Consider the following 27,638-nt stretch of genomic DNA (forward strand, 5'->3'; position numbering starts at 1 on the left):
TCCCTCGCTCACACACAGCCCCACACCCACGGACACACAGAGACACGCGCAGCCCCAGAGCCGAGGCGTCCGGGCCCCCTCCGGAGTGGTGCCGACGGAGGGCGTCGCGGGAGCCGGAGTCCGGGCTGGGGGGACCCCGGGGGCCAGCGGCGGCGGCGGCGGCGGCGGCGGCGGCGGCGGGGCCCCTCCCCGGGCCCCTCCCCGCATCCCTGCCTCCCTCCCTCCCGGCGGCGCCGATGCCCCATGTTCGCTGACCTCCGCTCCAAGCTCAGCCCCCCGACAGGCCGCCATGGACCTCTGAGGATGAACTACGGGGACCACAAGGATGTGGACGGTGAGAGGAGCTCGGGACGGGGGACGGGGGACGGGGGACGGGGCTGGGGAGGGGTCGGAGAAGGGGCTGCGGCTGGGGAGGGGGCAGAGACGGAGCGGGAGCTGGGGAGGGGGCAGAGCCGGAGCAGGGGCTGGGGAGGGGTCGCAGCAGGGGCTGGGGAGGGGGCAGGGCCGGAGCAGGGGATGGGGAGGGGGCGGAGAAGGGGCTGGGGAGGGGGCAGAGCCGGAGCAGGGGCTGGGGAGGGGTCGGAGAAGGGGCTGGGGAAGGGTCAGAGCCGGAGCAGGGGCTGGGGAGGGGTCGGAGAAGGGGCTGGGGAGGGGTCAGAGCCGGAGCAGGGGCTGGGGAGGGGTCGGAGAAGGGGCTGAGGGTGGGGAGGGGTCGCAGCAGAGGCTGGGGAGGGGTCAGAGCCGGAGCAGGGGCTGGGGAGGGGTCAGAGCCAGAGCAGAGGCTGGGGAGGGGTCGCAGCAGGGGCAGGGGAGCGGTCAGAGCCGGAGCAGGGGCTGGGGAGGGGTCGGAGAAGGGGCTGGGGGTCGGGAGGAGTCAGAGCCGGAGCAGGGGCTGGGGAGGGGTCGCAGCAGGGGCTGGGGAGGGGTCAGGGCCTGGGCAGAGGCTGGGGCTGGGGAGGGGTCAGAGCCGGAGCAGAGGCTGGGGAGGGGTCGCAGCAGGGGCAGGGGAGCGGCCAGAGCCGGAGCAGGGGCTGGGGAGGGGTCGGAGCCAGAGTAGGGACTGGGGAGGGGTCGGGGCCGGAGCAGGGGCTGGGGGTGGGGAGGGGTCAGAGCCAGAGCAGGGGCTGCGGGACGGGGATTCAGGCCCGGAGGTGGGCCCGTGCCCCGTCCCCGAGGGAGGGGCTGCCTCTGGGTGAGTTAGGGGGAAGGGGCACGAGCCCCCTTCTTGCCTCTCTCGGCCTCCCCCCTCTTGTCCCGGGGCTGGCTCTCGGGATGAGCTAACAAGGCTGGGGAAAGGCCGAGGCTCTGTGGCCCGCGCCCCCCCAGAGCCCCGGCATCCTCGGTACCCGCCGCCGATGATGATGACTTTGGGAACCGTGTGGCAGGGGGTGCCAGGCCAGAGAAAGAGAGCCAGACTCTCCACTCGGGAGGGGCTGAAGGCAGGAGGGAGGGGATGCGCCCAGCACCATCTTGGTGATGTCTGCCAAAGCAAACAGAGGGAAATTTAAATGGCTCGGGGAGGGGGTGCAGCAGATAAGAGGTATAGTGGTCCTTGGGCACTGTCCCTCCAAACTCCCCGGATTCCGGCTAGGAGCTGTCCGGAGAGAAGAAGAGGCCTAGTGGTCCTCGGTCACTCTCCCTCCAAATTCCCCGGATCCCGGCTAGGAGCTGTCCGGAGAGAAGCAGAGGCCTAGTGGTCCTCGGGCACTCTCCCTCCAAATTCCCCGGATCCCGGCTAGGAGCTGTCCGGAGAGAGGCAGAGGCCTTAGAAGGGCCGGGGTGATAGGAAAGGACCGGGAGACCCTAGGACATCCTTCACCTTGAAGGACGAGGACCCGTCCAGGAGAGGAGACCAGTCCTCGATCTTTCCTAGATCTCCATCGGATAATGCATTCATTCATTCAATCGTATTTATTGAGCGCTTGCTGTGTGCAGATCGGTGTACTAAGCACTTGGAAAGTACAATTCGGCAACAGAGACAATCCCTCCCCAACAACGGGCTCACAGTCTAGAAACGGGCTGAGGTCCATCTGCCCTTGGGAGCGCCCCCTCCCCTCCCCCCCCCCGGGTCCTCCTGGGGTCCGCCGGCGACCCTTCCCCATTGTCGGCCCTCCCCCAGCTCAGACAGTTCGCCCATTTCCGCGAGAAGCCCAACGTGGCCCGCCGAGGCAAGCCTGTACCAGCAGGACTCAGTTTGAGGCCTGGAGCTGGTCATCTTGGGTGCAGCTGGAATGACCAGAGAGCTGGGGAGGGGGGCGAATACTTTGATTTCTCAGCTCTGGGTTTGTTTCATGGCCCAGCTGTGCCCCCCTCCACTCTGAGTGTTGTATTATATGGGTATATGTATTTCCCTGAGACTGTCAGTGGGGCAGATGGGATCCCTCTGCCCTCCCACCACGCCCCGCCTTGGAAACAACCTTCTCAGCCTCCCCGCCTTTCCCTCCCCCCATCCCTCCCTGGAGCCTCTTTGCAGGGCGATGATAACAGAGATAGAGGAACGCTGACACAGCATTTAACAAATATCATTAGCCAGTTATTAATCCTCGCTGGCGTCTCCTCACGGTGTGGGGAGGCAGCCCGGGATCATCCTTCCCTCCTTTCCCGTTGGCGGGTTCCCAGGATCAACTTGGAAGAAAGGGAAGAGGGGAAAGCGTCCGGATAAATCATAGGCTGAAGAGGGAATTGGGGATGTTGTAGCACAGACCTCCTTCTTGTGTGGTGATCTTCTGCCTGGCACTTGCAGAGAAATGGTCCCTGATGGGAGATCTCTTGAGACTTCGCTCGGGATCAGACTGTTGGGGCCCAGGCGTGGTGGCCACGAGAGTTGACCTCAGTGCTAGAGAGACCACTCTTTTTTTATTCATGGTATTTGCTAAGGGCTTACTATGTGCCCGGCACTGTACTAAGCGCTGGAGTTGTTACAAGCTAATCAGGTTGGACACAGTCCCTGCCTCAGATGGGGCTCACAGTCCTAATCCCCATTTTACAGAGGAGATAACAGGCACATTCATTCATTCAATCGTATTTATTGAGCACTTACTGTGTGCAGAGCACTGTACTAAGCGCTTGGGAAGTACAAGTTGGCAACAGAGAAGTGAAGGGATTTGCCTAAGGTCAAACAGCAGACAAATGGCTGAGCCCGAATTAGAACACACGACCTATAACTCCCAGGCCCATGGTTTATCCACTAAGCCACTCTGCTTCTCACTCAGAGGACAGAATCAAAACAATTTCTGCCCTCACAATTTTTCTCGTTTCTTGTTCTATAGTTTTTTTCTTTGATAAAAAAAAAGCAGCCAATAGAAGGTGGGGTGGGTCTGGAGGCAGAGGGATGGGCCGGTTGACCCCATCAAACCCCACGCCCCCCACCCAACCCCCACACACTCTCATACATACCACGAAGGAAAAGCAGGAAATGAGTCTTGCTGCTAATGACCTGCGTTCAGGCAGTTTGGGGGGGCAGTTAATGAGTCAGGTACGGGCTGGTGCCGCTAAGAGACGCAGAACAAGTTCTCCGGGTGTTGGAGAGCAGCGGAAGTCACGGGTTCAAACTGGAGCGGGAGTGATTTGCCCAACCTTGGGCAGGAGCGGATAAACCGCATAGACAAGAGGTGGCTTAGCCACCGAGGGCGAGCGTTTGCCCAAGGGTCATTGTGAGAGCTTGAGAAGCCATGCCCAGAGGCTAGGGCCCTGTCCACTCTGAGGAAGAAGCTGGGTCCTGTGGGATTTCACGGGGGTGGGGTGGGGGGGTCAGTCTCCGGGAAATGGCTTAGGAGTGACCAACGGGGCCGTAGGCCAGCCAGCCCTGACGGTGCTTGACAGAGCGCTCGGGCTGCGGGAGGGAGGGGAGATGGAAGAGGAGGCAGGGAAAAGTCCATGCTGACCTTCTCCTCCATGGGGGGTAATGTCCCAGTCCAGGTGCATGTCCAGGCCATCAGGAGCAAGAAGGAGAAAGGAAATGTTTATGTCAGCCCTGACCCACACATCTCCCATTTGCTGTTCAATCCATTACCCGTCCAGGCAGTCACGGGGGGGTCCCTTGGTGCAGGGCGGTGGGGGAGGGCAAGGAAGATGTGGGGGGCTTGAGATTTGCCCACCGGGGTTTGTGGTGCTGGAATGGAGGCACAGCTTGGTGGGGGGCGGGGGGGCTAAGCCACTGTGTGCTTCTGTGGCAGCTCCCCAGAGGAGTGTGGGCTGGGGGAGGGAGGAAGGGGATATTTTTTAAGAATCACTGTCCGGAGGCCTGGCCCCAACCCATGAAGAGGGTGGCATCATGCACAACTCACTCTGAGCACCGCACCAAGGTCACAGGCTCCGGCCTGTGTGATGCTGGCACCCCCGGCCTGGGCTCTCCATTGTCTCTGCCCTGTGAAACCCTAGCAGGACAGAGAAGGACAGAGCCAGAGCTCAGACCTTTCCTCCTCTGGCTTCCCCCTCCCCCGGATTTGGGGCCCTTCATTAAGATGGCCATTTCCCAGTAGTGCCCGCATCTCCGCTCAGGGCGGTCGGTGGGGAAGAAACAATGCAGATCTTGCTCCATCCGGCCTCGACACAGGCATGAGGACCAGGGGCCTGGCAAGAGGATGAGGAGCTGTGTAGCATGACCCCAGCGAGCCCAGGCTGAGCTCCCCTGTCCAAGGGCAAGGCTGGTAGGGTGAGGTGAGGGTTAACCAGGCACTGAACATGGAAAAGAAGAGAGACCCTCTTCCTTCACCCCTTTTCCTCTCCCACCAGCCCTATTCATAATAATGAATAATTATGATATTTGTTAAATGCTTATTATGTTCCAAGCACTGTTCAAAGCACTGGGGTAGATACAAGGTAATCAGGTTGTCCCAAGTGGGACTCAGAGTCTTAATCCCCATTTTCCAGATGAGGTAACTGAGGCATAGAGAAGTTAAGTGGCTTGCCCAGGATCATTCAGCAGACAAGTGGCAGAGCTGAGATTAGAACCCATATCATCTGGCTCACAAGCCACCAAGCCACACTGTTGGCTGCTCCCCACACCCACAGGGACAAGGAATCTAGCACCAACTCATCTCTTGGGCAGGAAGCTGGGGGACAAGACTCCTGGGTCTTTCCTGCCTTCGTCCTGACTTTTCTGAGGTTGATCCCATAACAGAAATCCAGGGTGGGGAAAGATTTTGGGGGAGCTGCGGGAGAGGACTGAGCCTGGGATGAAGCAGCCTCTGAGAGAAAGGATTGTTATGAAATGGTACTCCACTCCCCTGAGAGGAGCCCCTGGGACTGCCCTGCTCGGGGTTTGGGGGTGGAGAAAGGCAATCAGCAGGGTTGTGTTGGGTTAGGTAGCTCAGTTACTTTGGATGGAAGTTGGGTGACACTAGCAGCTGTAGTGTTGTCTACCCTCCCAAGTTTCTGCATGTACTACAGGTTCAATAAATACCATTGATTAATTTTTCAGATGCACTCCCTGCCTCCCAGGCTTGGGAGAATATGAAGATTGGCAATGGCTTGTCTGTGGATAGGTTGGGTGGGAGGCTCATATTGCTTTGAACCTCCCCTGCCTCATCAGGGCCCTGTAGAATCAATCAATCACATTTATTGAGTACTTACTGCAGAGCAGTGTATTAACCGCTTGGGAGAGTACAGTATAATGGAGTTGCTAAACACATTCCCTGCCCACAACAATTTTACAGTCTAGAGGTCAGAAGTCATAATTTTCTTCCCCATAGGCAGGATGTAGGCTTTTCCAGCCCTGAAGAATATCTAGGGAAGAAAGGGGCATAAGAGACGGATCCAGGGAGGAAACTGTGCATTAGGCTTTCCTCCAAAGGCCATCAGAGCCCTGGAGACAAGATACCTGTCCTAGAAACCAAGACGTTTCAGCTCTGATTATCTCAATGGTACTTGTCATTTCTATGCCTCAGTTTACTCACCTTTTCACTTCTCCATCACCCTGTTTAGAGGAGTGGGATGAAGGTTAGTCAGAGGGAGATGCCACGCAATGAGTCTGCTCCCAGTTCCCTATGATAATTTGAGAAGTTGAAGAACAAAGAGGAGCAATTGTGTAGCCTGGGCTGGGGAGGTCCCCAGGGAACCGTGGGCTCCGACCTGGTTGTTAATATAGAGTATTTCTCCCTTGGGAAATGGGAGTGAATGCGTCAACAGTTGAGAAGAGAACGGTGTGACTCTGCTCAGGTTAGGGAACACCCAAGGGGCCTCTTTTCTGGACAGAGGCATTTTGAGGAAGCCAACTTGGACCAGGCCCGGCCTGGGGGTGGTGAGAATCAGCAAGGCTGAGAGGCTCTCTGGGGACTGTTTCCTGAGTCAGAGATGAGTGGAGAGGAGCAAGGAGGCCCAGCACAGGATTTCCCTTGAAAAGGCAGAGGAAAAGGAGTTGGGGGAGAGTGGAATGGAGGGACGTCCCCCAGGACTTGGAGGGGGAAAAGAATGGGGATGTGGGAATGGTTTGTTACAGGATCCACTTTGAGGGATGCTGGGGCTATTGGCATAGCTAGGGTTCATGATCTGTGTTATTAATATTATTATTATTATTATGGTATTTGTTAAGCATTTTCTATGTGCCAAGCACTGTTCTAAGCGCTGGGGTAGATACAAGCTAATCAGGTTGGACACAGTCTCTGTCCCACAGGGGGCTCACATTCTCAATCCCCATTTTATAGATGATATAACTGAGGCACAGAAAAGTGAAGTGACTTGCCCAAGGTCACATAGTAGACAAGTGGAGGAGCCAGGATTAGAACCCACGACCTCTGATTCCCACGCCAGTGCTCTTACCATTAGGCCATGCTGCTTGTTCATTTGGCACGCCAGCTGAAATGATTTTGTTCTCTGTAAAAAAAAGGTGTCTTTCTCTGTCTCTCCCATCCCTAACATCCTTCAGTGGCTCCTTCCTCTTTGGGATTTTGCCATCCTTTGATTGACTGATACCTGACTCTCTGTCTCCCTCATCCCTCTCCTTTATGAGTGCAGCTGAAGCCTGAGGACTCTCAGCCCAAGGGAATCCACTTCCAAGCGTAAATGACCAGGGAAACGATGAGGCAAAATTTCTTCAATTTCCTCTGGGCCTGCTGCCTGACTTCCCCTGGACTTGCTGCCCACCCATTCCCTTGTTCTTCCACAAAGCATTGTTTCCCACTCGGTTTCCTTTCTCATTTTTCTTCTCTGATGAGGCAGCTCCTGGCTAGGACCCTTCCTCACTCAGCCTGAGCCTCAGCTTCCTGCTCGGTCAGAGTCCCAGGGTCCCAGACTTCACCTTCGAGACCCTGCCGCTGGTCACACTCTCTTTTAAAGCTTAGCGAGGCCTCCCCATTTCTCCACCCTACAGAGCAGGGAAAACTTTTAACCCATGGAATGTGACCCTGGGCCCATCCTCCCACTAGTAGCTTGGCCAGCAAGCAAGCAGTCAGCAAGTCCATCGGACGTCATCCAGAACCCCTCAGCGAAGCCTCTTGCCCCCCTCCCATCCCCTCTCCAGAGTTTGGAGTCCTCAGGATGCAGCTGCTTCTTCTCTCCCCCTCAGTCCCCTCCCATTAGTGACCCAGCTAATGGGATGCTGTCCCAGATCAGTTCCCCTGGGCTTGTTTTCCAAACCAGCTTGACAAGAAGATGGTGGGGCCATTCCATCCCCAGTGTCTGCACTCAGTTTCCTTTCTAAGGAAACAATGTAAGATCAGCCCCACCTGGCAGGTGGGAAAGAGAGTTTGACTACTGGGTTCTGATGACAGCTGTTTCCCCCGGCAAAGCCCTTATGCTCTCTGGGTCTCAGTTTTCCTGTCTGTAAAATGGGATGGATAACTCTTTCTCCAAGGCTCAAAACATTTTCCAAGCAGCAATTCCTTCTCCCCAAGGCCCCAGGAAGTAGGAGCCTAGGGTTTCTGTAGGCCCAGAGGGATGGCAGGGGGCCCAAAGTAGCAAGGCCAGAGCACAGACATAAACAATCCAGATTTCTCTCTCTATTTCTGTCTAAGGCAGTGAGGGCATCTGACCTGCAGAAAAGAAACATAAAGATTGGAAGATAGACCCCCCCCACCACCCCAGATTAGGAGTTTGGGGATTGAGAGGGGACCACCTGGGGGCTTCAGAAAATTTTGGAAGATTGGTTTGGTTGGTCCTTTCGATTATGGTGACTGTGAGGTGCAAACCCATGTCAGGACTTCCTTTCCTCTGTGCCTCTCCCTCTGCTGTAATAAGCAGCCAGTACCTCTGACCTGTTATTGATTCCCAGCTCTTCCTCTTCAGTGTTAAACCCTCACTGCAAATTTGGATAAGTCTCTGCCCAAAAGAGATGTGTGGGGGAAGGTAGGAGGGGTCCTGGTGAGCTGCTTGAGGTTCAGAATACCTGGGCTATTTGCACTCTGGAGCAGGGACCCAGGCTGTCAATCCCCACTTAGTGCGGATTCTTGTCTCCTGGGCTCCATGGGGGATGGGGGTTAATAATTATAATATTTGTGGCATTTGTTAAGCACTAATCACGTGCCAAGCTCTGGACTAAGCACTGGAGCAGATACAAGATACAGTTCAGACGTAGTCTTTGACCCACATGGGGCTCACAGTATAAGTTGGAGGGAGGACAGGCATTGAATCTTCATTTAACAGATGAAAAAACTGAGGCACAGACACATTAAGTAACTTGCCCAAGGTCACCCATCAGGCAAGTGGCAGTGTCAGGATTAGAACTCAGGTCCCCTGACACCCAGGCCCATACTCTTCCTACTAGGCCATGTTAGATGGTGGGAGTGGAAAGGATGTCCCCACCTAGTACAAAAAGCACTAGATATGGGCCACCAGTCAGAGACCTTCCCCCCACACACACACAATCCCACTTTCCCTCCACCTCCTGCCCTTCTGTCCAGTCATTCTGACCATCAACGTCTCAGGTGATATCTTCAGGGAGAGATGGAGACACACAGTTTCCAGAGGTTCCTCCATGCATCCTATTGCTCCTGTCAGGGCTGAATAGAGCATTGGTCCAATGACATTGCTGATGGCCTACGGTTCATCTGGTGTGACTGGGACTGGATACATTTCAAGCCCCAATTTGACCCAACAGATCTTGGGGTTAGATCTCCCAGCTGCCCCAGGATCCTGGCCTTTCCCCCACCTCTAACCTGGTGCAGATACTCTCCTTTTAAGTCACTGTAGCCTCAGGGTCATCCAAGAATCTGTTCTGCTCCCATCTTCCTCCCATCTTCAGGGCCTGCAAGCTCTCCCACCTCATTGTTCCCCATCCAGTTTTCTGCAGATGGATCTGGTGTGTGGTGCAAGACTACATTTCTGTTAGGGGAACTCTTTCTGGGTGGGCTCAGATTTAGAGCAGCCCCCTCCAAGGCTGGGCTCCAGTCCATCTCAGGAGGGGATGGAGATGGAGCTACCTCAGAGTTAAGGATGGAAGAGGCTGAGGACTCTGCCCACAATGCTTTCCCTAAAAGGGGATTTTCTTGGACACCAAGATGGGCCCCTCTCACTATTTGTCCCCATTCTAGGCTTCAGGTCCGAGACCCCAGCCACACTGGCAACGTTTCCATCATCAGAACTGGAACTGGAGATGCCCGAAGGGCCAGTTCAGCTAGGGAGAGATGTCTTCCCCCAGAGGAGAGACTAGGGCCTCCCCTGGCCCTGCAGTCTCTGAGGCCACTCAGCCTCTCCCCAGAGCCCAAACCCCCAGGGGAAAGTTTTTGGGTCCAAAGACTCTTAGGTCACAGGGTGTTTTCAGTCATTGGAGAAACATGTGTGTGTATACACCCACTTTGATAACAACAATAACTGTGGTTTTTGTTAAGTGCTTACTATGTGTCAAGCACTGTACTAAACGCTTAGACCCAAACACTTAGATGCAAGATAATCAGTTCCCACATGGGACTCTCAGTCTACAGAAAAAGGAGAACAAGTATTGAATCCCCATTTTGCAGATGAGGAAACTGAAGCACAAAGAAGTGAAGTGATTTGCCCAAAGTCATGCAGCAGACAAGCGGCAAAGCGACAGAGCCAGTACTAGAACTCAGGTCATATGACTCCCAGGCTTGTGCTCTTTCCCGTAGGCCACACTGCTTCCTTGATGCTCCTCTCCCACTCTTCCTTCAGAGGAGACTGGGGTGGAGACTCAATAGAAATGCCACAGTTTCGGGGTTCCTGAAGCCTCCCTTCTGGTGGAATTCTGGAATTCCATGATTGGAGCCTTCCCCTCTGCCCTTGTGAATACTGAAGAGGGGAAGAGGAGGCAGGGAGGTGGAAGGTGAGGGTTCAGTAAGCATAGGGAGGGAGAGTGGCGATGGGAGAGGAAGACGGGTTGGATGGATAAGGGTGTTAGGAGGGGAAGTGGAGGAGGGGTGTGGGAGCTTGCCAGACAAGATGAGTGCATCCAACTGTGTTACCCCCGAGGAGTCTGTCAGTGGAGCCTGTCCTGATGCACCATTGTTCCTGCTAGAATGGAGTATTCTTTTCTTCCCCGGAGGATACCATTAAACTTTAATGGTAACCCAGATGGAGCCTACATCCTGGAACAGAGCACTCAGAGTTGACTGTCCCCACATGCTCCCCTCCTGCCACTTCCATCCACACCAGAGAGAAATACACACTCCCTGCCACGCCGGCACACAGGAGACCTTGCTTTCTGAGATTCACCCATACAGCTGCATACATGTAGGCCCACTGGTTGACTTCTGCTCGTTGCCTTTATGTTGCAAGGCACACCTACACATTTGCTCCCAGTAAGTTCATTCTGGGGGTTCATGCACAGGCAAGAGTATATTCATAGAGTCCCATAATTCCAATTCTATGAGGTCTGCAGTTGTTACACACTCTCCCATGCAGTTCGTGTTTGGTATTCCCCCCGAATCTCAGTCTCAGTCTTCTGCCTGTGAAACGGGTAGAAAGAGATCCACTACGAGGGTACGATCAAAATCACAGTGCCTAGGATCTGTTTTTGTCATTTTCCTCTCCTGAGTGGTCATGAGGGGGAAGGGTCCCTATGACAAAGGGCCTGAGAGATTATGCCTGTGTGCTGGTGGAAAGCATTTAGAGATTATTGCCGTCTCTGAGCCCTAAGTTTTGGAGGAAGGTTGGAGGGGGTGGGAGGAGAAGAAGAAGGGGCTTCTAAGAAGCCACTTTGTTTCTCTCTGCCATTTTCCTTTCATTCTGCCTCTGTCTCTCTTCCCTTGGGAGGATGGGCTGGCGGGACATGTTATTTAGAATGAAATGACCTTTATTACAGTCTAGAGGTTGGGGAAGAATAAATAATAGCCTGAATGCCCAGGACTGGTGATCTAGTGGGCTCAGTGAGGTCAAGGCCTGGGCTCACACCTGGCAGTCACAACCACTGTGCCAGCGGGGGTCCCTCGTGAATGCCAGAGTTGGGGGGTGGTGAGTCTTGTCACCCAACACGAGCGGTGGGGTTCTGGACACTTTTCATGCTCTGAATGTTTCTCGTTGTGTACTCCCTTGCTCCTGTGTTCATACTTGCCCACGGTCCACCCATACAAAAAGTGTGAAATCCAACTTGGAGAGAGGTGGGGGGGAGAGAGAGAGGGAGAGAGAAGGATAGAGAGAGAGGGAGAGAGACAGAGAGAGAGGGGGGGAGAGACAGAGAGAGGAGAGAGAGAGAGAGAGAGGCAGGCAGGCAAACGTTGGGCTAGGATGGGGAAAGAGGACTACCTTTATTGGAGGAGGAAATTTATTTAGCCATGGTTAGGAAAACCAAGGCTGCAGGGAGAGTGAGGGCACAAGCTGACCCAACTAAGCCCCTTAAGCCAAGAGGAGGGTACCCTGGGACTGCTTCTATCTGATCTCTAATCTCCTAGCTCTCATCCTGGCAGGTACTGGTGGATGCTTCATCTTTGGAGATGTAGAAACTCCTGGCTGCTAATGTCCTCCTCTCTTTCCTATCCCTTCCACCCAGGGGTACTCCCTTTCCCTCTATCACCACCTGTGAGTTCTTTCTCTTCTCTACAGAAATACCTGATTTCTTCCCTCATCTTTTATCACCAACTCCCCAGGCTGCCAAGACCCTCAGAGATCACCCTATTTTTTCATCCCTCTGTCTCCACACAAAGCAACATTTCCCTTCTTTGGGAAGGGAGATTCTACAGTTTCACCATCAGGAAGTTCTTTCTAAAGCCTAGCCTGAACCCCTCCTGCTGTTCAGATGTAAACCCATTTCCTTGTAGGTCAGATTCCAAGGATCCATCAGGCCTCTGGTTCCTTCGTAGGCCCCTCTCAGATGGAGATGGGGAATTGATGCCAAGCATTATTATTACAGCCCATCCTATTGCCACTGTGGCCACCGCATCAGCATCACTGGGCATTGAAAACAATAAGAAAAGGGTGAGGCTGCCCTAGAACTGCGGAGGGTGAGGGGGATGGTAAAGCATCCAGAAGAGGGGGGGATGGGTGGCACTACCAAGCTCTATCATCACTCTGATTGTGGAGCCCTCGTTGCCATGGAGATGGCAGCTACCTCAGCCGCCATCTCCATTGAGAGGAAAGGAGAGACAAGAGGGGAGGGAAGGATTAAGGAAAGAGGAGGAGGTGGAGTGAGGCGGAAGGAGAGACAAAGATGAGAGGGGAGAGAAGAGGGAGGAGCGGAGAGGCAGAAAAAAGGAGGGGAGGAGGGAGAGAGCGAAGAGAAGAGAAAAGAAGGCACAATGTAGAGGAAGCCTTCCTGAGGACAACTCAGAATTTAGAGGAAGAAAAATTCTTCCAAATCCACTGAAGTCAATATCGCGGAGTGGGGGGGCGGGTCTGGAAGGGCTGGGGTGGGGAGGGGGGAAGAGTTGAAGCATGGATCTGGAGAGGGGCCTCCCTGTGAGAGATGAGGGGGTGGGGAAAGTGAGCTTGTGGGCACTGCTCTCCATATGGCCATGAGGCAATTGCTTAAATTAACCTCCAAGCTTGTGTTTTGTTGTCTCTGAAATGGGTGTGGCGAAACCACCCTCTCTCTCACGAATGCTGTGGGAAATAGCTAAGGAAAGTCACAGTCCCACTCATGGTGAGGAATTCCAGATCTCTCCGTACCATTCCTGTGAGGAAACTGCAAGGTACCTTTGAGTGTTTACCTGGAGAAGAGAAAGTTTTCTAATTGTTCCAGTAGCTGAAAGGTGTTTATGCAGACCTTGTCGAGCAATTGTTCTCAACAGGAAATGGGATTAAATTGCAACAGGAGTGGGTTCAATTAGACCTGAGAAAGAACTTCCTGACTGGAACAGGCTACCCAGAGACTGAGGTTTCCATTTGTCTCTAAAAAAGGGGTTGTATCTCTCGAGAGTCCTTCCATCTCTAAATCCTTTCCCTCGTGCCAAAGTCAGAGTGGAGGTGAGGAAGGGAGCAAAAGAATTTCTTCTCTTGGATGGAGAATGGGGAAAGACAGCTGAGTTTTCCTGCCAGCTGCCCATATACCTAAGGATATGTGGCCTGGAGCCGAGGAGTTGGGCCTGGGTGCGAGGGCAACGACTCTTTCTGATTTGCACCATCGCTCCCCAGCCAGCGCCCACTTCAGCTTCTGCCGGAACCTCCTGGAGCACACGGTGTCGGCTGAGAACCTGCACTTGCGGCTGCAGCGGAATACGGGCAGCAGCCTCACCTGGCACGATGGCCGGAGCCAGCGAGCAGCGGGAGGGAGGACCGTCAAGCTTCTGCAGCAGCCAGGCACTGAAGGGGCCCAGGTACCCTTCAAGTCTTTGGGACTCGGTCGCTCCTCAGGCCCTAGGGCAGACCCAGATGCAGAGAAAGAGTAGGGGTTCGGCAGGGAGTCGGTACTGGCTGTCTGGGAGCTGGTGCTGTCCAGCGCTGGGAACCTCTGAGAAACCCATCAAGAAACAAATGCCGATCCCAAGCTCTTCTGGTAGCCTAATTAACTTTCTGGACTGGGACGAGATGGCCAACAGCCCAGGTGGGACCCAGTGACCTGGGACCCTAGGCCCCGAGGCTTGGCCAGAGCTGTGGTTAAGGCTAAAAAATGATAATAATAATTGTGGAATTTGCTAAGCACTTACTGTTTGCCAGGAACCAAGTGCTGAGGTAGATACAACACAATCAGATTGGACACGAGTCCCACGTGGGGCTCACAGTCTAAGTAGGTGGGAGAACAGGTGTACAGATCTGGAAACCGAGACCCAGAGAAGTTAAGTGACTGGCTCAAGTTCACAGAGTAGGCAAATGGCAGAGCAAGGATTAGAACCCAGCTCCTCTGACTCCTAGGCCTGTGCTCATTCCACTAGGACACACTGCTTCTCTGGGCTCCTTCCTCAGGAACAGCAAAGCCCTCAATAAGCATGATTAATTGATGGATTGCTTCTAATTTTTTTTTTTTTACTTACCAGCATTCTCAAAGCCCTGTTACTAAAAGCACCAGAGAACAAAAGAAAACAAACAACTCTTCAACTCCAAGTGTCCTTACTGGGCTGACCACTCCCCACCCCACCTTGAGGTCCATATGATCATTCCACCACCCCCAGGCAAAGCAGACCTGCTTCCAGCCCAGCATATCAGGAGGAGGAGGAGGAGGAGAGAGTTCCCTTTTTATTAGCAGCGTGGCTCAGGGGAAAGAGCACGGGCTTGGGAGTCAGAGGTCATGGGTTCAAATCCCGGCTCCGCCAACTTTCAGCTGTGTGACTTCAGGCAAGTCACTTAACCTCTCTGTGCCTCAGTTACCTCATCTGTAAAATGGGGATAGACTGTGAGCCCCATGTGGGACAACCTGATCACCTTGTATCCTCCCCAGCGCTTCGAACAGTGCTTTGCACATAGTAAGTGCTTAACAAATGCCATCATTATTATTAGTAGCAGTAGTAATAGGATTTATTTAGCTCTTACTCTGTGCAGAGCCCGTACTAAGCACTGGGAGAGAATTCACAGGTGGAAATTAAACACAGCCTCCGTCCCTCATGATAATAATGATAATGATATTTGTTAAGAGGCTACTCCGTGTCAAGCACTGCGCTAAGCACTGCAGGAGATATAACACAATTGGATCAGACCCAATCCCGGTCCCTCATGGGGCTCTCCGTCTAAGTAGGAGGGAAGAACATTATTGAGAGAGAACCTCCCTGACATACTTGACTCCCGGCTCTTGCTGCAGGGCCGGTATTACGAGCAGTATGGCCTCTACCACACCAGTCCCACCTTGGGCAGCTTGACCAAGCCCGTCGTGCTCTGGAGCCAGCAGGACGTGTGCAAGTGGCTCAAGAAGCACTGTCCCCACAACTATCTTGTCTACGTAGAGGCCTTTGCCCACCACGCCATCACAGGTACGACCCGGGAGGGGGAGTGGCCACCCTTTGATGGTCACAAAACTCCAACTGGTGGGACTTTAGGTGAGGGCTGAGGGTCCCTTTCTGGCCTGGAGTTGGTCAGGTGTTCGTTTGCATTCATTCATTCATTCAATTGTATTTATTGAGCGCATACTGTGTGCAGAGCACTGTACTAAACGCTTGGGAAGTACAAGTTGGATGTCATTTTGCATGGGAAAAAATCTCTCCTTCCCCTCTTCCGCCCTCCACCTGTACTGAACTGGTCATATCGAGGTCACCTTACCTGGGGTGCCCAGTTGGCCTGAGCTTGTGTCTCCCCGGTGCGTGTCTGGCAGGTCGGGCGCTGCTGCGGCTGAACGCAGAGAAGCTGCAGCGGATGGGGATCTCCCAGGAGTCTCAGAGGCAGGAGGTTCTCCAGCAGGTGCTCCAGCTGCAGGTGCGGGAGGAGGTGCGCAACCTTCAGCTGCTCAGCCAGGGTAAGGAAGTGGTGGTGACGGCAGTGCCGGTCGGGAGCGGGCGGGTGGCCAGAGGGTGGGTACATGGGAGGAGAGTCTGTTAATCCCATGCATGTTGCAAGCGGGGTTAGTTGGGGCTGCAGCAGGACCAAGGCAGGGCCAAGCACTTACTGCTCTCAGGAGGTTTGAGGCTGGGGGTGCCAGTTCAAGATGGGCAGTGGAGATTGGCACACCTACAGAATCAGATTAGCAAGGACAACCCAATAGGGCCTCTGCAGGTCTGACTTACCCCGCTTCTCCCATCCTGCTGGGTTGTTGGGCCTGCTCCATCGCTTTATGGGCAGGGCAGCCAGGGTGGGCCATTTTAGCTCAGTCCCAGGCCCCCGAGACCAGATGAAATCTGATTGGAAGCTGGAGTAGCTGACGTTGCTAATTGAGGCCGGTTAGCTCATATGCCCAGTGTCCCAGAGTCTCAGCCTGTTGGAGTAGTGGGGGTGGGACAGGTAAGGCCTGCTCAGCTCCCAGAGCTGAGCAAGAGGCCTCTCCCCTTCCCTGGCCTGCAAAAGGCTGTGGATTCTCTCCTATCCCCAGCGGCAGACTGGCAGACTACTTTTCTGCCTGGCCTGAGCCCCAGCGGGGTTCCCAGGTCCTAGGACCCTGGATAGTTTCTGGGTGTGTCTGTGTGCTCCCTGCCCTGCATGTTTCTGTGTGCCTCTCCTATCAATCTCCTGGCCTGGAAGCCTTCCCTACATTTACCCCGTGCTCAAAACGAAAAGTCCGTGCCTTCCTTCACTCAAACGTGAGCAGGGAACAAAGGATCGCTGGCCTAGAAACTATAGGCAGGGTCACTTTATAAATTGGGCAAACTGGCAATTTGCCCAGGGGCCAGAGAGCTCTTCCCCATAGTCTCTGGCTTTCGGAGGTGTCCGCTGAAGTTTCCAGTTGGACCCTCCCCCCATCCCCTTCTCCACATTCCTCTAGTTCCTACTAAAGCTAGCCCAGCTGTGTGGGCAGGAAAGGGTAGGTATTTAGGAGGAGGGGGTGTGCTCCAGGGAAAGGGTGACCTTCACCCTTGGAGGCCCCTGACTTCCTCTGCCCAGGACCTCCAAAAATCACAAATCAGGCTGGCCAAGGGTCAAGAACTGTCCTTAAGCCTCTTGTTTCCTTGAGGAAAACCAACACTGTCCCTGGTTTTCCGAGTCCATGGAGGACTGCCCAAGTGGAGATGGCTTAAGTTGTAGTTTGGTTACATACGAAGAAGAACATCCTGACCATCAGGGTGTTAAAATGAGGAAGCAGGTTACCAAGGGAGGCTGTCTTCAAACTCTGGAGAACTGTCTGTCTTGGATGTCTTGGGACCAGAAATGTCTTGGGGATAGGGGATAGACGAAGCGACCCAAGCCGAGGAGTCTAGAAAGTCATGACTTGGCATGCCTACTGGCAATCGGAGCAGAGATCACAATCTAGAGACCTAAGGCAGAGTGAGAGCAGCTGGAGAATGATGGGGCTGAAGAAAGGGTAGGAATAATCCCTCCAAGGATGGTGGGAATGATCTCTCCAAGGGCTATGGGACAAAACCAGAGGAAACGTGCTGAAGCTGCAGGAGGAGAGTTTGAAGTGAGAAATCAGATAGAACTTTCTGACACTGAATGGTTGTGAGGCACTGGAAAAGTCTGGAAGGGGAATGTCAGGGGTAACTGAAGAGGAAAACTCCCCTTAACCCAGACATGCTAGTTAGCCGAAGCAAATTGAACTGCAGGGCTAGAAGAAATAGAATAACTCAGCCTTGCCTCACCTTCCCCTATGGGTGGGAACTCACTTTGGGCACAGTATGAGGACTCACTTTGGTCAAAGCACTGCTTTAGTCCCTGAGTTGACTGCACAGATGCTGTAGGGGCCAAGGAGAGCGAGAAGGTGTAGGGCTGACTAGGAGGGCAGAGGAAGAGCTTGGGTTGGTGTGGGCTCTCTTCTCCCCGCATCTGTCCCACATTCCCCATTCATCTAGATGACTTCTCTCCCCACTCCCTCTCTGTCCAGCTTCCTTCGGCAACGTCTCCTAGCCAATCTGGCCGATGGGCAAGAGCCCAGCACTGTGACCCTGTGGCCTGGGAAGGACAGTGGACCACCAGCATGGAACTCCAAACCGCATGCTCGAGACCAGAACAGGTGGCTCCCTCAACCCCACGCCCCTCTACCTCCCCCCTCGGACTTATTTAAGGAACATGTTTCCTGGGAGAGACAGCAGGCATGGTTGGTGTTTGAAAACACACTATAGAAGCTGGACGGAGGCCAGGAGGCAGGGGTCTCGGAGTGGGCAGCCTGTGGCCATGGCCATACCTGTCAGTGGGATTGGCCAACAGCCACTGGTCAGAGTCCCGCCACCCAGCCTGGGGCCACGGATGGATGACCATGAAGATTCAGAGGTGCTTGGGTTCAAGTGAGGCCTGTAGAGTCCACCTGGGAAGTGATGGCCCTGGGGATTTCCTGGTGCTGCTCTCCTCTTCCCCGGCTCAGCTTCCCTGGGAAATTCACCAGATCCATGGCCCTGGTGCACCCACTCAGCCAACCTCAGAAACCAAGCCAGGATGGATGGATGAAGGAGGACTAGGAGGAAGGGGAGCCGTATGGGGCAATGCCAGGAGATTTCCTGGGGTCTCCTGGGCTGGTCCTGGTACCAGACTGGGACTCAGGATCCAGCGTGTGGCCCCCCAGCGTCCGAGGCCTAAAATCCAGCTCTGGGCCGGGCCTCTGGGGCTTCCACATCAACAGTATCACCAATGTGGCCAAGAGACCATGGGGTCAAAGATCAGATGCCCCCTGGCATTCTCCTTCTTCTTTCCTTCCCCTCACTTCCCTTAAGGAGGATCTGATCTCTTGGCTCTCTCTGATCTTCGGATTTGCTGTGGATCCAACAGGGCTGTTGTGGGCAGGGCAGGTGACATGCGTTAACTTCCTCCCTGTCAGCCCCACTAGTTCAACATTTTCTTTGAGATGTTGTTTATTTATTTATTTGTACTCTTTTGGTGTTTGTCTTTTCCCTTATGTTCTTTCCCAGTTCCTCTCCCTTCTGTATACCTCCTCCTCTCCCTCCACCAGCCTTGCTCCTATACTTATTCTGCAAAGCCACGGGTCCCTCCTGGCCAGGAACAGGGGCCCTGCAGGTTAAATAGAGAGATCACCCAGGTGAGGAGGAAGGGGGCAAGGAGTAGAGCAAAGAGGGTCTTGGAGATCAATCTCTCATGTCCCTTCCCGCCCCCCATCCTGTGAGGGCCTGGTCCCCACATCCCTTCCCCTATCTTCCTGCCTCCTTTCCTTTCCCCTCCATCCTCTCGCCCACCTTGTCCCCTTCCTGGACCCTCCCATTTCCTTGGCATTGAGAAGAGTGATGCTGTCTACTCTCTTCATTCTTCCTCCCCATTGCCTGTGGAGGCTACTACTACTCTGCTTTCTCCCTACTCCGCTCCCTCAGTGTTCTTAGTAAACGTAACCCCTGGACAATCCTCAACCTGGATTCCCATGGTTAGGGGGCTTATAAAATGACCCCAACTGAGTCAGTCTATCTGGGAATCTGTCTGTCTGTCTGACTATGTGTACCTTCACTTTCCTGTGATATAAGCCAGTAGCATTTCCCATGTTGCACTTCACTTGTGGGCATCAGGCCCTTCTGCTAAACCCAGGTTGTTTATCTCCCCCGGACGTTGTAAACCTCCGGCAACCAGGCATCGTGAGCTTGAGTGCTTTGCCTTGTAGAACTGCTTGGTTTTGTAATGCTTTTTAAACTCCCCTCCCATTTCCACTGTCAAGACCCAGACCCCTACAGGAGACGCCTGCAGCCATGGGCAGTCTCACCCCCAGCCCCCCGATTCTTCCATCCCCCAAACCAGAGCAAACAGGCAGTGAGGGTGAAGGGATGGAGACAGCCCCGACAGGAGGTAGACAGAGCGTTGAGGCTGCCTCCCTTGGACTGGGTATCAGAGAGGACAGGGGGGTCTCAAGTGTGTGGAGTGGGGATGAAGGCGGGGAGGGGGAAGGGGAGAAAAGGAAGAGAAAGGGTCAGGGGACCATGCAGAGATTGGAAAGTCAAGTTCACAGATCATGGAAGCTGCTGCTCCGCCTTCTTGGGCTCTTTGGGATACCGTTTCTGGGAACTCTGGAACCAGTCTTCTCAGAGTGGATGGAAGGGGGTGGGATCTGTCAGATGCTCTCTGCATGAAGTCAGTATTTTAGGGGAGGGCAGTCAACTGGGCCAAATCTCCATGGACTAGTCAGGGGTAAAACTGGTCGGAGAGATTTCTAAGGGTGGGGGTCACCCTTCCCCAACCCTTCGAGGGGAGCCTGAGAGGCCTCGGTTTAGGGAACTATGACTGGGAGAAGCTGGGTCTGGGATCCCCATGTAACCCCTTCTGCAATAGATCTGGTGTGGCTGCTTCCCTTGCTCCTCAGAGAGTTCCAGAGCAGGAAGCGTTGAGGACCCAGGCCCATTTGCCAAGGAAGATAGAAAGCCAAGCCAAGGAAGTTAAACCTGGTCCTGACCTGATCTTCCCTTTTATCTTCCTCCTCCTCCCCTAAACTCGACCAAGCCCCCCCCCCCCCCCCCGCCCCCATCCTCTGGTGAGATTAAACTAGAAAATGAAAACTCCGGATAGCTTGAAACCGAGGAGAACAGTGACGGCAGCTCCAAGATGGCTCCCTGGGGCTCGGCATCTATCCTAGACAGCTGAGTTGCAGCGCCGTCTCCATCTGCCCCATCTGGCTCATCCCACTGCCAGGCCATTAATATCTTTGCCTTGGAGCTCATCTGGGTTTCAAGATAGGCCAGTCACAGGCAGGCAGGCCAGGATGGAGTGACCCCATTTGGCCCTCCTTAGACAGGGACCACAGGGGTACCCAGAAAGCACAATGGCTTTGGCACTTCCTGCTGCCAGAAAGTCTCAAAGAATTGAACTTGCATCAGAGCCTCAGCAGGAGCAGGGGCCACCCAGAGGAAAAGCACACATATGCTCTTGCATGCACATTGGACTGTTCACATGTGCACATTGCCCTATTCAAGCATGCACATTGTACTGCTCATTTGTGCACCCTCCATTCATTCAGTTGTATTCTTTGAGTGCTTCTGTGTGCAGAGCACTGTCCCAAGCGCGTGGGAAAGTACAATACAACAATAGACACATTCCCTGCCCACAACAAGCTTACAGTCCAGTCCTGTATCACCTATGCCCACTGCAGCACTCATATGCACACATAACTGCTCACCTGTGTACATTTTGATCACATGGGACTGCTCACACACTCTTCTTCCCTGAAGGAGGTCACGACCTGGGTGGGTTTTGAGTACAATATGGACTCAACCCTTTGGTCTTGACTCAGGCCAAGCCCAGCTCCTCAGCTTGGGCAGAGCTCTGCTTGACCTAGAGGTAACCCCATCAGAGAGGTACAATTTACCTAAATTGCCCATGTAAATCCACACTAAGACCCTTCTATGACAAGAAAGTAAGATGTCAGGACAGTGCCTCCCAGAGGCCCCTACACCGCCCAGCTGCACATCTGATGAACTGACAAACTAATTTTAACTCATCTGCTCATCCATTATTAGGATTGCAGTCAACGGGGATTCAATTAGGATGAGATCTGTGATCCAATGAGACCCAAATTTAATTCCTACCCTGATGTCTAATGGGCAGATGGGCCCAGCTGCTCATAAGGTGGTAAACACTGCCATCCTGGGCTATTACCAGTGATCTGATCAGCCAAGTCTCCAAGAAGGGCAACAAAAGATGCTTGGATGAAAAGAGAGGGACAGAATCTCTCCTCGACATCCAATCTCATGGCTAGGAATGAATCATCTAACGCCTACTGCCCAGCGATATGTTCTACCTATCAACAGATGTGAGGTGGGCAGGCTGGAGTGGAATGCACTGGGGAAGTGTGGGTAGAAGGGTGGGAAGAGAGGAGGGGATCTTCCCCTTCTTGTTGCAGTCCAGTTTCCTGGTTGTGCCCATCAGGTTTCTGCAGTGCTAACTCCAAGACAGTTGGTCCTGGAACCAACACTGCAAAGCTCCCTTAAAAGGTGATTCAACCAAGAGCAGAGAAGGGCTGGGGGTCTTGGTCACAGTCTGTCTGTGTGAAGTATGTGGAAATGCATGAAGTGGTCAGCATAGCTAGCTGATGTACATACACTCACACACACACACGTAAAAATATATACTCCCCCCTCAAACCTACACCCAGCTTGGCTGCTAAGCAATCCATCAGAGATGGATTACAGGCCATTCTATCCATCAGAGATGGCTGACCTATGACCACTAGGCTCATGGTTGATGCTGGGCTGGGAGTAGGTGGGAGATGAAAGAGGGACTCCGGCTGGGACTAGGGAATGAGAATGGAAAGGAGTTGGGGACTGAGCCTGAGCCCTAAAGAAGTTGTTAACAACGTCCACAACCCCGTCTTGCAGGTCCTTCTAGTGGCCAAGCTCTGGTCACATCTCCCAATGTCCAAGGTTCTGAAAGGCTGCTCACTTACCCAGAAGGGGTCAAAAATAAACTTGGGCAGCTGCAAGATTTTCCATCCCCTACCCGCTTCTTGCTGGTCCCCGCTCCCATCCAAGATTGTTTCCTCAATAACAGAGCCAGCCTGCTCTGAGAAGGGTCTGTACCCTGGACACCCCACCGTCCCATGCAATAACGTTCTCACTTGAATGTATTTAAAATCTCTCCCTCTCTATGTCTCAGCCTCTGTCTTGTCTGTGCGTCAGTCTCTGGTCTGACTGTCCAAGACCCCACTTCTCCCATCAGTGCGCCCAGCTGTCTATTTGTCTCGTCTATTTGTCTGTCTCTGACATGTTATGACCTCTGGTGGGAACTTGGGCTTTTTATATCTGATGAAAAGATCGAAAATAAAAACTGGATCTTAAATACTACTGAGCTCAGCGGGGTGGGGCGAGATGAGGGGAGGATCGGATTTAGCCAACACGCTACAAGACAATGACTGAGTCGCAACAGGAATCCGAGTGTTCTGAATCCTGCACGGGACAGCTGCTTCCTCATCTACTTCCTCCTGCTTCCCCTCCCTCACCTCATCCATGCCCCAGACCAAGACCTATCCTTCCCTCCTCATCTCCAAGGGCCTGAGAAGAGAAAGCCTAAATGGCATCCTACCTGGGGAGAGCCCAAGACGTGGCCCTCACTCATCCTAAGCAGACGTGTAGCTGTGAACAGAGGGTCAGAGCAGGCCAATATAACCTGGTGGGTCCAAAATTTTGAACCCCTAAGCCTGAGCCTGAACCCCACCACCAGCCCCAACCAACGTTAGGGGAGATGGAGAAGGGCAAGGCTGGGCATTTGGGTTGCCTTGCAAATAGGCCTCTGTCCCATAGGTTGTTGGAATTTGCTGGGGAGGGGCACGGACCAGTGGTTGTGGCCACTGATGGCTATGTCACAGCCATCATGCTGGCCCAGGCAGCAGAAGGCCCAGCGAGGGCTAGACACTGAGGAGCACACTGGACACTCTGCCCCATCAATCATGGGCATGGACTGAGAGGCCTGCAGGACAGACTGGTCCTAATACAATGATAATAGCAATTGTCAAGAGCCAAATTCTGGGGCAGATACAATCAGATCAGGCCCCGTTGTGCACAGGGCTCAAATTTGAAGGGGTATGGAAAACAGATATTCAATCCCCATTTTACAGATGATGAAACTGAGGCACGGGGAGGTTAAGCGACTTGCTCAAGGTCACTCAGCAGGAAAGTGGTGGAGCTGGAGTTAAAAACTAGGTTTCCTGGACCCTGGTCCTGTATTCTTTTCATTAGGACACGCTGCTTCAGCTGGTCAAGGCTCTAGTCCAGGGAGGGAGGCAGGAGGGGGAGAGTGTTGAAGAGAGAGAGGTGGCAGGTCTAGTGAGGGCAGAGTGGCTAATGGTGCTACTTGGAAAAACTGGGCCTCGAAATGCACATGAAATTGTAATCAATACAGTGGCACACAACAAGGTGACGACATCATTCAGATGCCATTTTTAAGGAAGCCCATCCAAATCCAGACCATTTCTTCTGGGTCCTCTGCCTCTGCCTCAAGTGTTCTGATCCCATCCAATTACACCAGAGCCATTGCGTCCCCCTCTCGGGCCCCTTGGACACAAACTACCACTTCTGGGCCGCTGAACTCGGTAACAAGAACTGCACTGGGGGGAGCTGGGCACTGAAACTATGAGTCCTGGACCCAAAGCCATCCAATGCTGAATCGGTATGGGACAGGGGACAGAAAACCAGACCAATGTCTTCCCTGTGTGTATGGACCCAAGAGCCGCAGGCTCAGAGTGGGGAGTCTTCCCCACTCCCTCTGCATCACAATAGAGGCTAAACCCCCCCAAGCTCCTCCAGCAGCGGAGTAAGGGGTGTGACCACATCTTGGGTCCACACCAGTGGCACCAGGCTGATCCATCCCTGCTGGGTCTGGACAATTTCTCTGTCTTCTGCCCCTGAGTTCCAGAATCCGTGTGTAGCTCATGGGGTGGTTGGGTATTCCTGACTGCCCGAGGAGCTTCGAGCAGCAGAGAAGCAGCGTGGCTCGGTGGAAAGAGCACGGGCTTGGGAGTCAGAGGTCATGCTTTCTAATCCCGGCTCCCCCACGTGACTGCTGTGTGACTTTGGGCAAGTCACTTAACTTCTCTGTGCAGCGTGGCTCGGTGGAAAGAGCCCGGGCTTTGGAGTCAGAGGTCATGGGTTCAAATCCCGGCTCCACCAATTGTCAGCTAGTGTGAGTTTGGGCAAGTCACTTAACTTCTCTGTGCCTCAGTTACCTCATCTGTAAAATGAGGATTAAGACTGTGAGCCCCCCGTGGGACAACCTGATCACCTTGTAACCTCCCCAGCGCTTAGAACAGTGCTTTGCACATAGTAAGCGCTTAAGAAATGCCATCATTATTATTATTATTATTATTCTCTGAGCCTCAGTTACCTCATCTGTAAAATGGGGGTTAAGACTGTGAGCCCCCCGTGGGACAACCTGATCACCTTGTAACCTCCCCAGCGCTTAGAACAGTGCTTTGCACATAGTAAGCGCTTAAGAAATGCCATCGTCATCATTATTGTTATTATTATTCTCTGAGCCTCAGTTACCTCATCTGTAAAATGGGGGTTAAGACTGTGAGCCCCACGTGGGACGACGTGATCACCTTGTATCCTCCCCAGCGCTTAGAACAGTGCTTTGCACATAGTAAGCGCTTAAGAAATGCCATCGTCATCATTATTATTATTATTATTCTCTGAGCCTCAGTTACCTCATCTGTAAAATGGGGGTTAAGACTGTGAGCCCCACGTGGGACGACGTGATCACCTTGTATCCTCCCCAGCGCTTAGAACAGTGCTTTGCACATAGTAAGCGCTTAAGAAATGCCATCATCATCATTATTATTATTACTATTCTCTGAGCCTCAGTTACCTCATCTGTAAAATGGGGGTTAAGACTGTGAGCCCCGCGTGGGACGACGTGATCACCTTGTATCCTCCCCAGCGCTTAGAACAGTGCTTTGCACATAGTAAGCGCTTAAGAAATGCCATCATCATCATTATTATTATTACTATTCTCTGAGCCTCAGTTACCTCATCTGTAAAATGGGGGTTAAGACTGTGAGCCCCACGTGGGACAACGTGATCACCTTGTATCCTCCCCAGCGCTTAGAATAGTGCTTTGCACATAGTAAGCGCTTAACAAATGCTATTATTATTATTATTATTATTGTTATTATTATTATTATTATTATTATTATTATTATTATTATTATTCGAGCTGCAATCCACAGAGAGCACTGACCATCGAGGGTGAGTCCCGTCTGGGCCACAAGGTGGCGCTGATACGTTACTTTGGCCCATCCATAGCCGAGTGTTGATGGCAACGTTGTCCAGCTTCCCTACCTTTCCACACCCTTCCCTGATTCAGGAAGCAGGTTCTAGATAAGGGAAGGGGAGGATCTTTGGTCCTAACCTCTACCTCTACCTCTGTCCCATCCCCATCTTATTAAGACCCCGCCAGAAGTTTGCTTTCCACTCCCCTCTTGCACTTCCTCCAAGTCTCTTCCACTCCATTCACCCTGCGAAGTTTGGGTCAGAACTATCATCTTGCCCAGTGACAAGGGCAGAAAGAGGCCTCACCAGAGAATCCAAATAATCATTTCTACCCAATAAGGTAGTCACTTCTACCCAATAAGGATCTGGAAAAATCAGAACGGTTCTTGAGTGGAGGGTATCAGACCCAGGAGAGTCTTCCAGCCCCATGTCCAGTTCAGTTCAGGGAGAGATAGGTCATGGAATCAGACTTGGGACTTGACCTGACTCTCATGGTCTGTCTTCAGAAACCCTTCTGAAGGGTTAGGGGGGCCAGAAGCCAGGGTTAGGGCATTAGGACAGGGTGACGTTTACAGATTAGGGTTTAATAATAATAATAATGATGGTATTTGTTAGGCGCTTACTATGTGCAAAGCACTGGGGAGGTTACAAGGGTGATCAGGTTGTCCCATCGGGGGGCTCACAATCTTCATCCCCATTTTACAGATGAGGTAACTGAGGCCCAGAGAAGTTAAGTGGCTTGCCCAAAGTCACACAGCTGACAATTGGCGGAGCCGGGATTTGAACCCATGCCCTCTGACTCCAAAGCCCGGGCTCTTGCCACTGAGCCACTGCTGCTTCTCTAGGATAGGATAGGATTCGAGAAAGAATATGAGGGTTAGGAGCCGGGGTTAGTAGGCTTCTTATGAGGGCCAGGTTTGGGGTTAGGATTAGGTTTAGGGACAGAACGGTGTTGGATTTAAACCCAGGTAAGGCTTGGGATGATGAATTAGTATACTCTCCAGGCTCCTGCAACTTCCAGCTCCCTCTCTAAGACTCAGGGTGAGAGGAGTGGTCTTCATTCAGGGAGCTGGGCAAAGGCCAGTTGCACTGAGGTGAAACAGGGGAAGGCTCTGAAGTTTCTGTCATTGGACGTAAAGAAACCACCTAAAATCCCCTCACTGGTCCAGAGTGCTGGGGGGTGGAGAGGGGCGGAGGAAATGGGGGAAGATGCAGATCAATCACACTGAGTCACTAATGAACCAGGCTCAGTCCTCATGGTTCAGAGTCCACCAGGCCTTATTGATCATGTCACCCTGAGTCTTTTCCCAATCCCGTCTCCCTACCTCATTAATTAGATGGAAATCTGAATTCATTCATTTAATTGTATTTATTGAGTGCTTACTGTGTGCAGAGCACTGTACTAAGCGCTTGGAAAGTACAAATCGGCAACATATAGAGACAGTTCCTACCCAACAATGGGTTCACAGTCTAGAAATTCATGACGCAGCCATGTTCCACCTAGGCAGAAGGAATTCTCATCTTTCTTATAGAACAAGTATCGTGGGGTCCCCAGGATAAGCATCCCTGGCAAACCCTCCCTTTCAGCAAGGGTCTAAATGAGCCCAGGGTCTATATCATATGTGAAGTATGTACGGCACACTCATGCCTCTACCCTGTTGACGGGTGACGTTGAGGGAGGGGAGGGAAGTAGAGATGCAGCCCCTCCCGGGCTTTGCATTCACCGTGATCCTTCTGCCCATCAGATGGAGATTAACACATTGTCATCATCATTTACTGGGCATCTCCTGTTAGAGGAGTCCTTGTATTAAGTGCTTGAAAGACTATAGTAGAGGTGAAAGGCATGGTCCCTGCCATCGTGGAGCTTACAATTTAATAAAGAGTGATAACCCGCTTCATGCCCTGGTGCCCAGTTCACAATGCAACCACTGAGGCTGCAAGGAGGCCTTGCCTTTGGGGACCCAGAAATCATTCTCCCCACTCCCTTTCTCCTGGGGCTGGATCATTGAGATTGACAGCAGAACGCACCTGCAGCCAACCCCCAACTCCCCAGAGGCTCCAATCACCACCGGCACCCAGCCGCCATCAACTCTCCACTGTCCCGTGAGGAGTCAAAAG

At 53.1% G+C, this 27,638-nt stretch overlaps 1 protein-coding gene across 1 annotated transcript; it reads left to right on the forward strand.

Moving 5' to 3' along the window:
* The first annotated feature begins 243 nt into the window (after positions 1-243).
* Positions 244-20,272, forward strand: SAMD10 (sterile alpha motif domain containing 10). The gene is made up of 5 exons (XM_038750741.1): positions 244-334; positions 13,459-13,640; positions 15,056-15,224; positions 15,563-15,703; positions 17,720-20,272. The coding sequence occupies exons 1-5, from the start codon at positions 244-246 to the stop codon at positions 17,740-17,742; spliced, it is 606 nt and encodes a 201-aa protein (XP_038606669.1). The 3' UTR covers positions 17,743-20,272.
* Positions 20,273-27,638: the final 7,366 nt, after the last annotated feature.

This window comes from Tachyglossus aculeatus, chromosome 8 (assembly GCF_015852505.1).
Source record: "Tachyglossus aculeatus isolate mTacAcu1 chromosome 8, mTacAcu1.pri, whole genome shotgun sequence".
NCBI classification, from domain to species: domain Eukaryota; kingdom Metazoa; phylum Chordata; class Mammalia; order Monotremata; family Tachyglossidae; genus Tachyglossus; species Tachyglossus aculeatus.

Coding starts and splice junctions, on each gene's coding strand:
- SAMD10 (XM_038750741.1), top strand. CDS start 244: ATGTTCGCTGACCTCCGCTCCAAGCTCAGCCCCCCGACAGGCCGCCAT. Junction 13,641..15,055: donor CAGGCACTGAAGGGGCCCAG/GTACCCTTCAAG, acceptor CTCTTGCTGCAG/GGCCGGTATTACGAGCAGTA. Junction 15,225..15,562: donor TGCCCACCACGCCATCACAG/GTACGACCCGGG, acceptor CGTGTCTGGCAG/GTCGGGCGCTGCTGCGGCTG.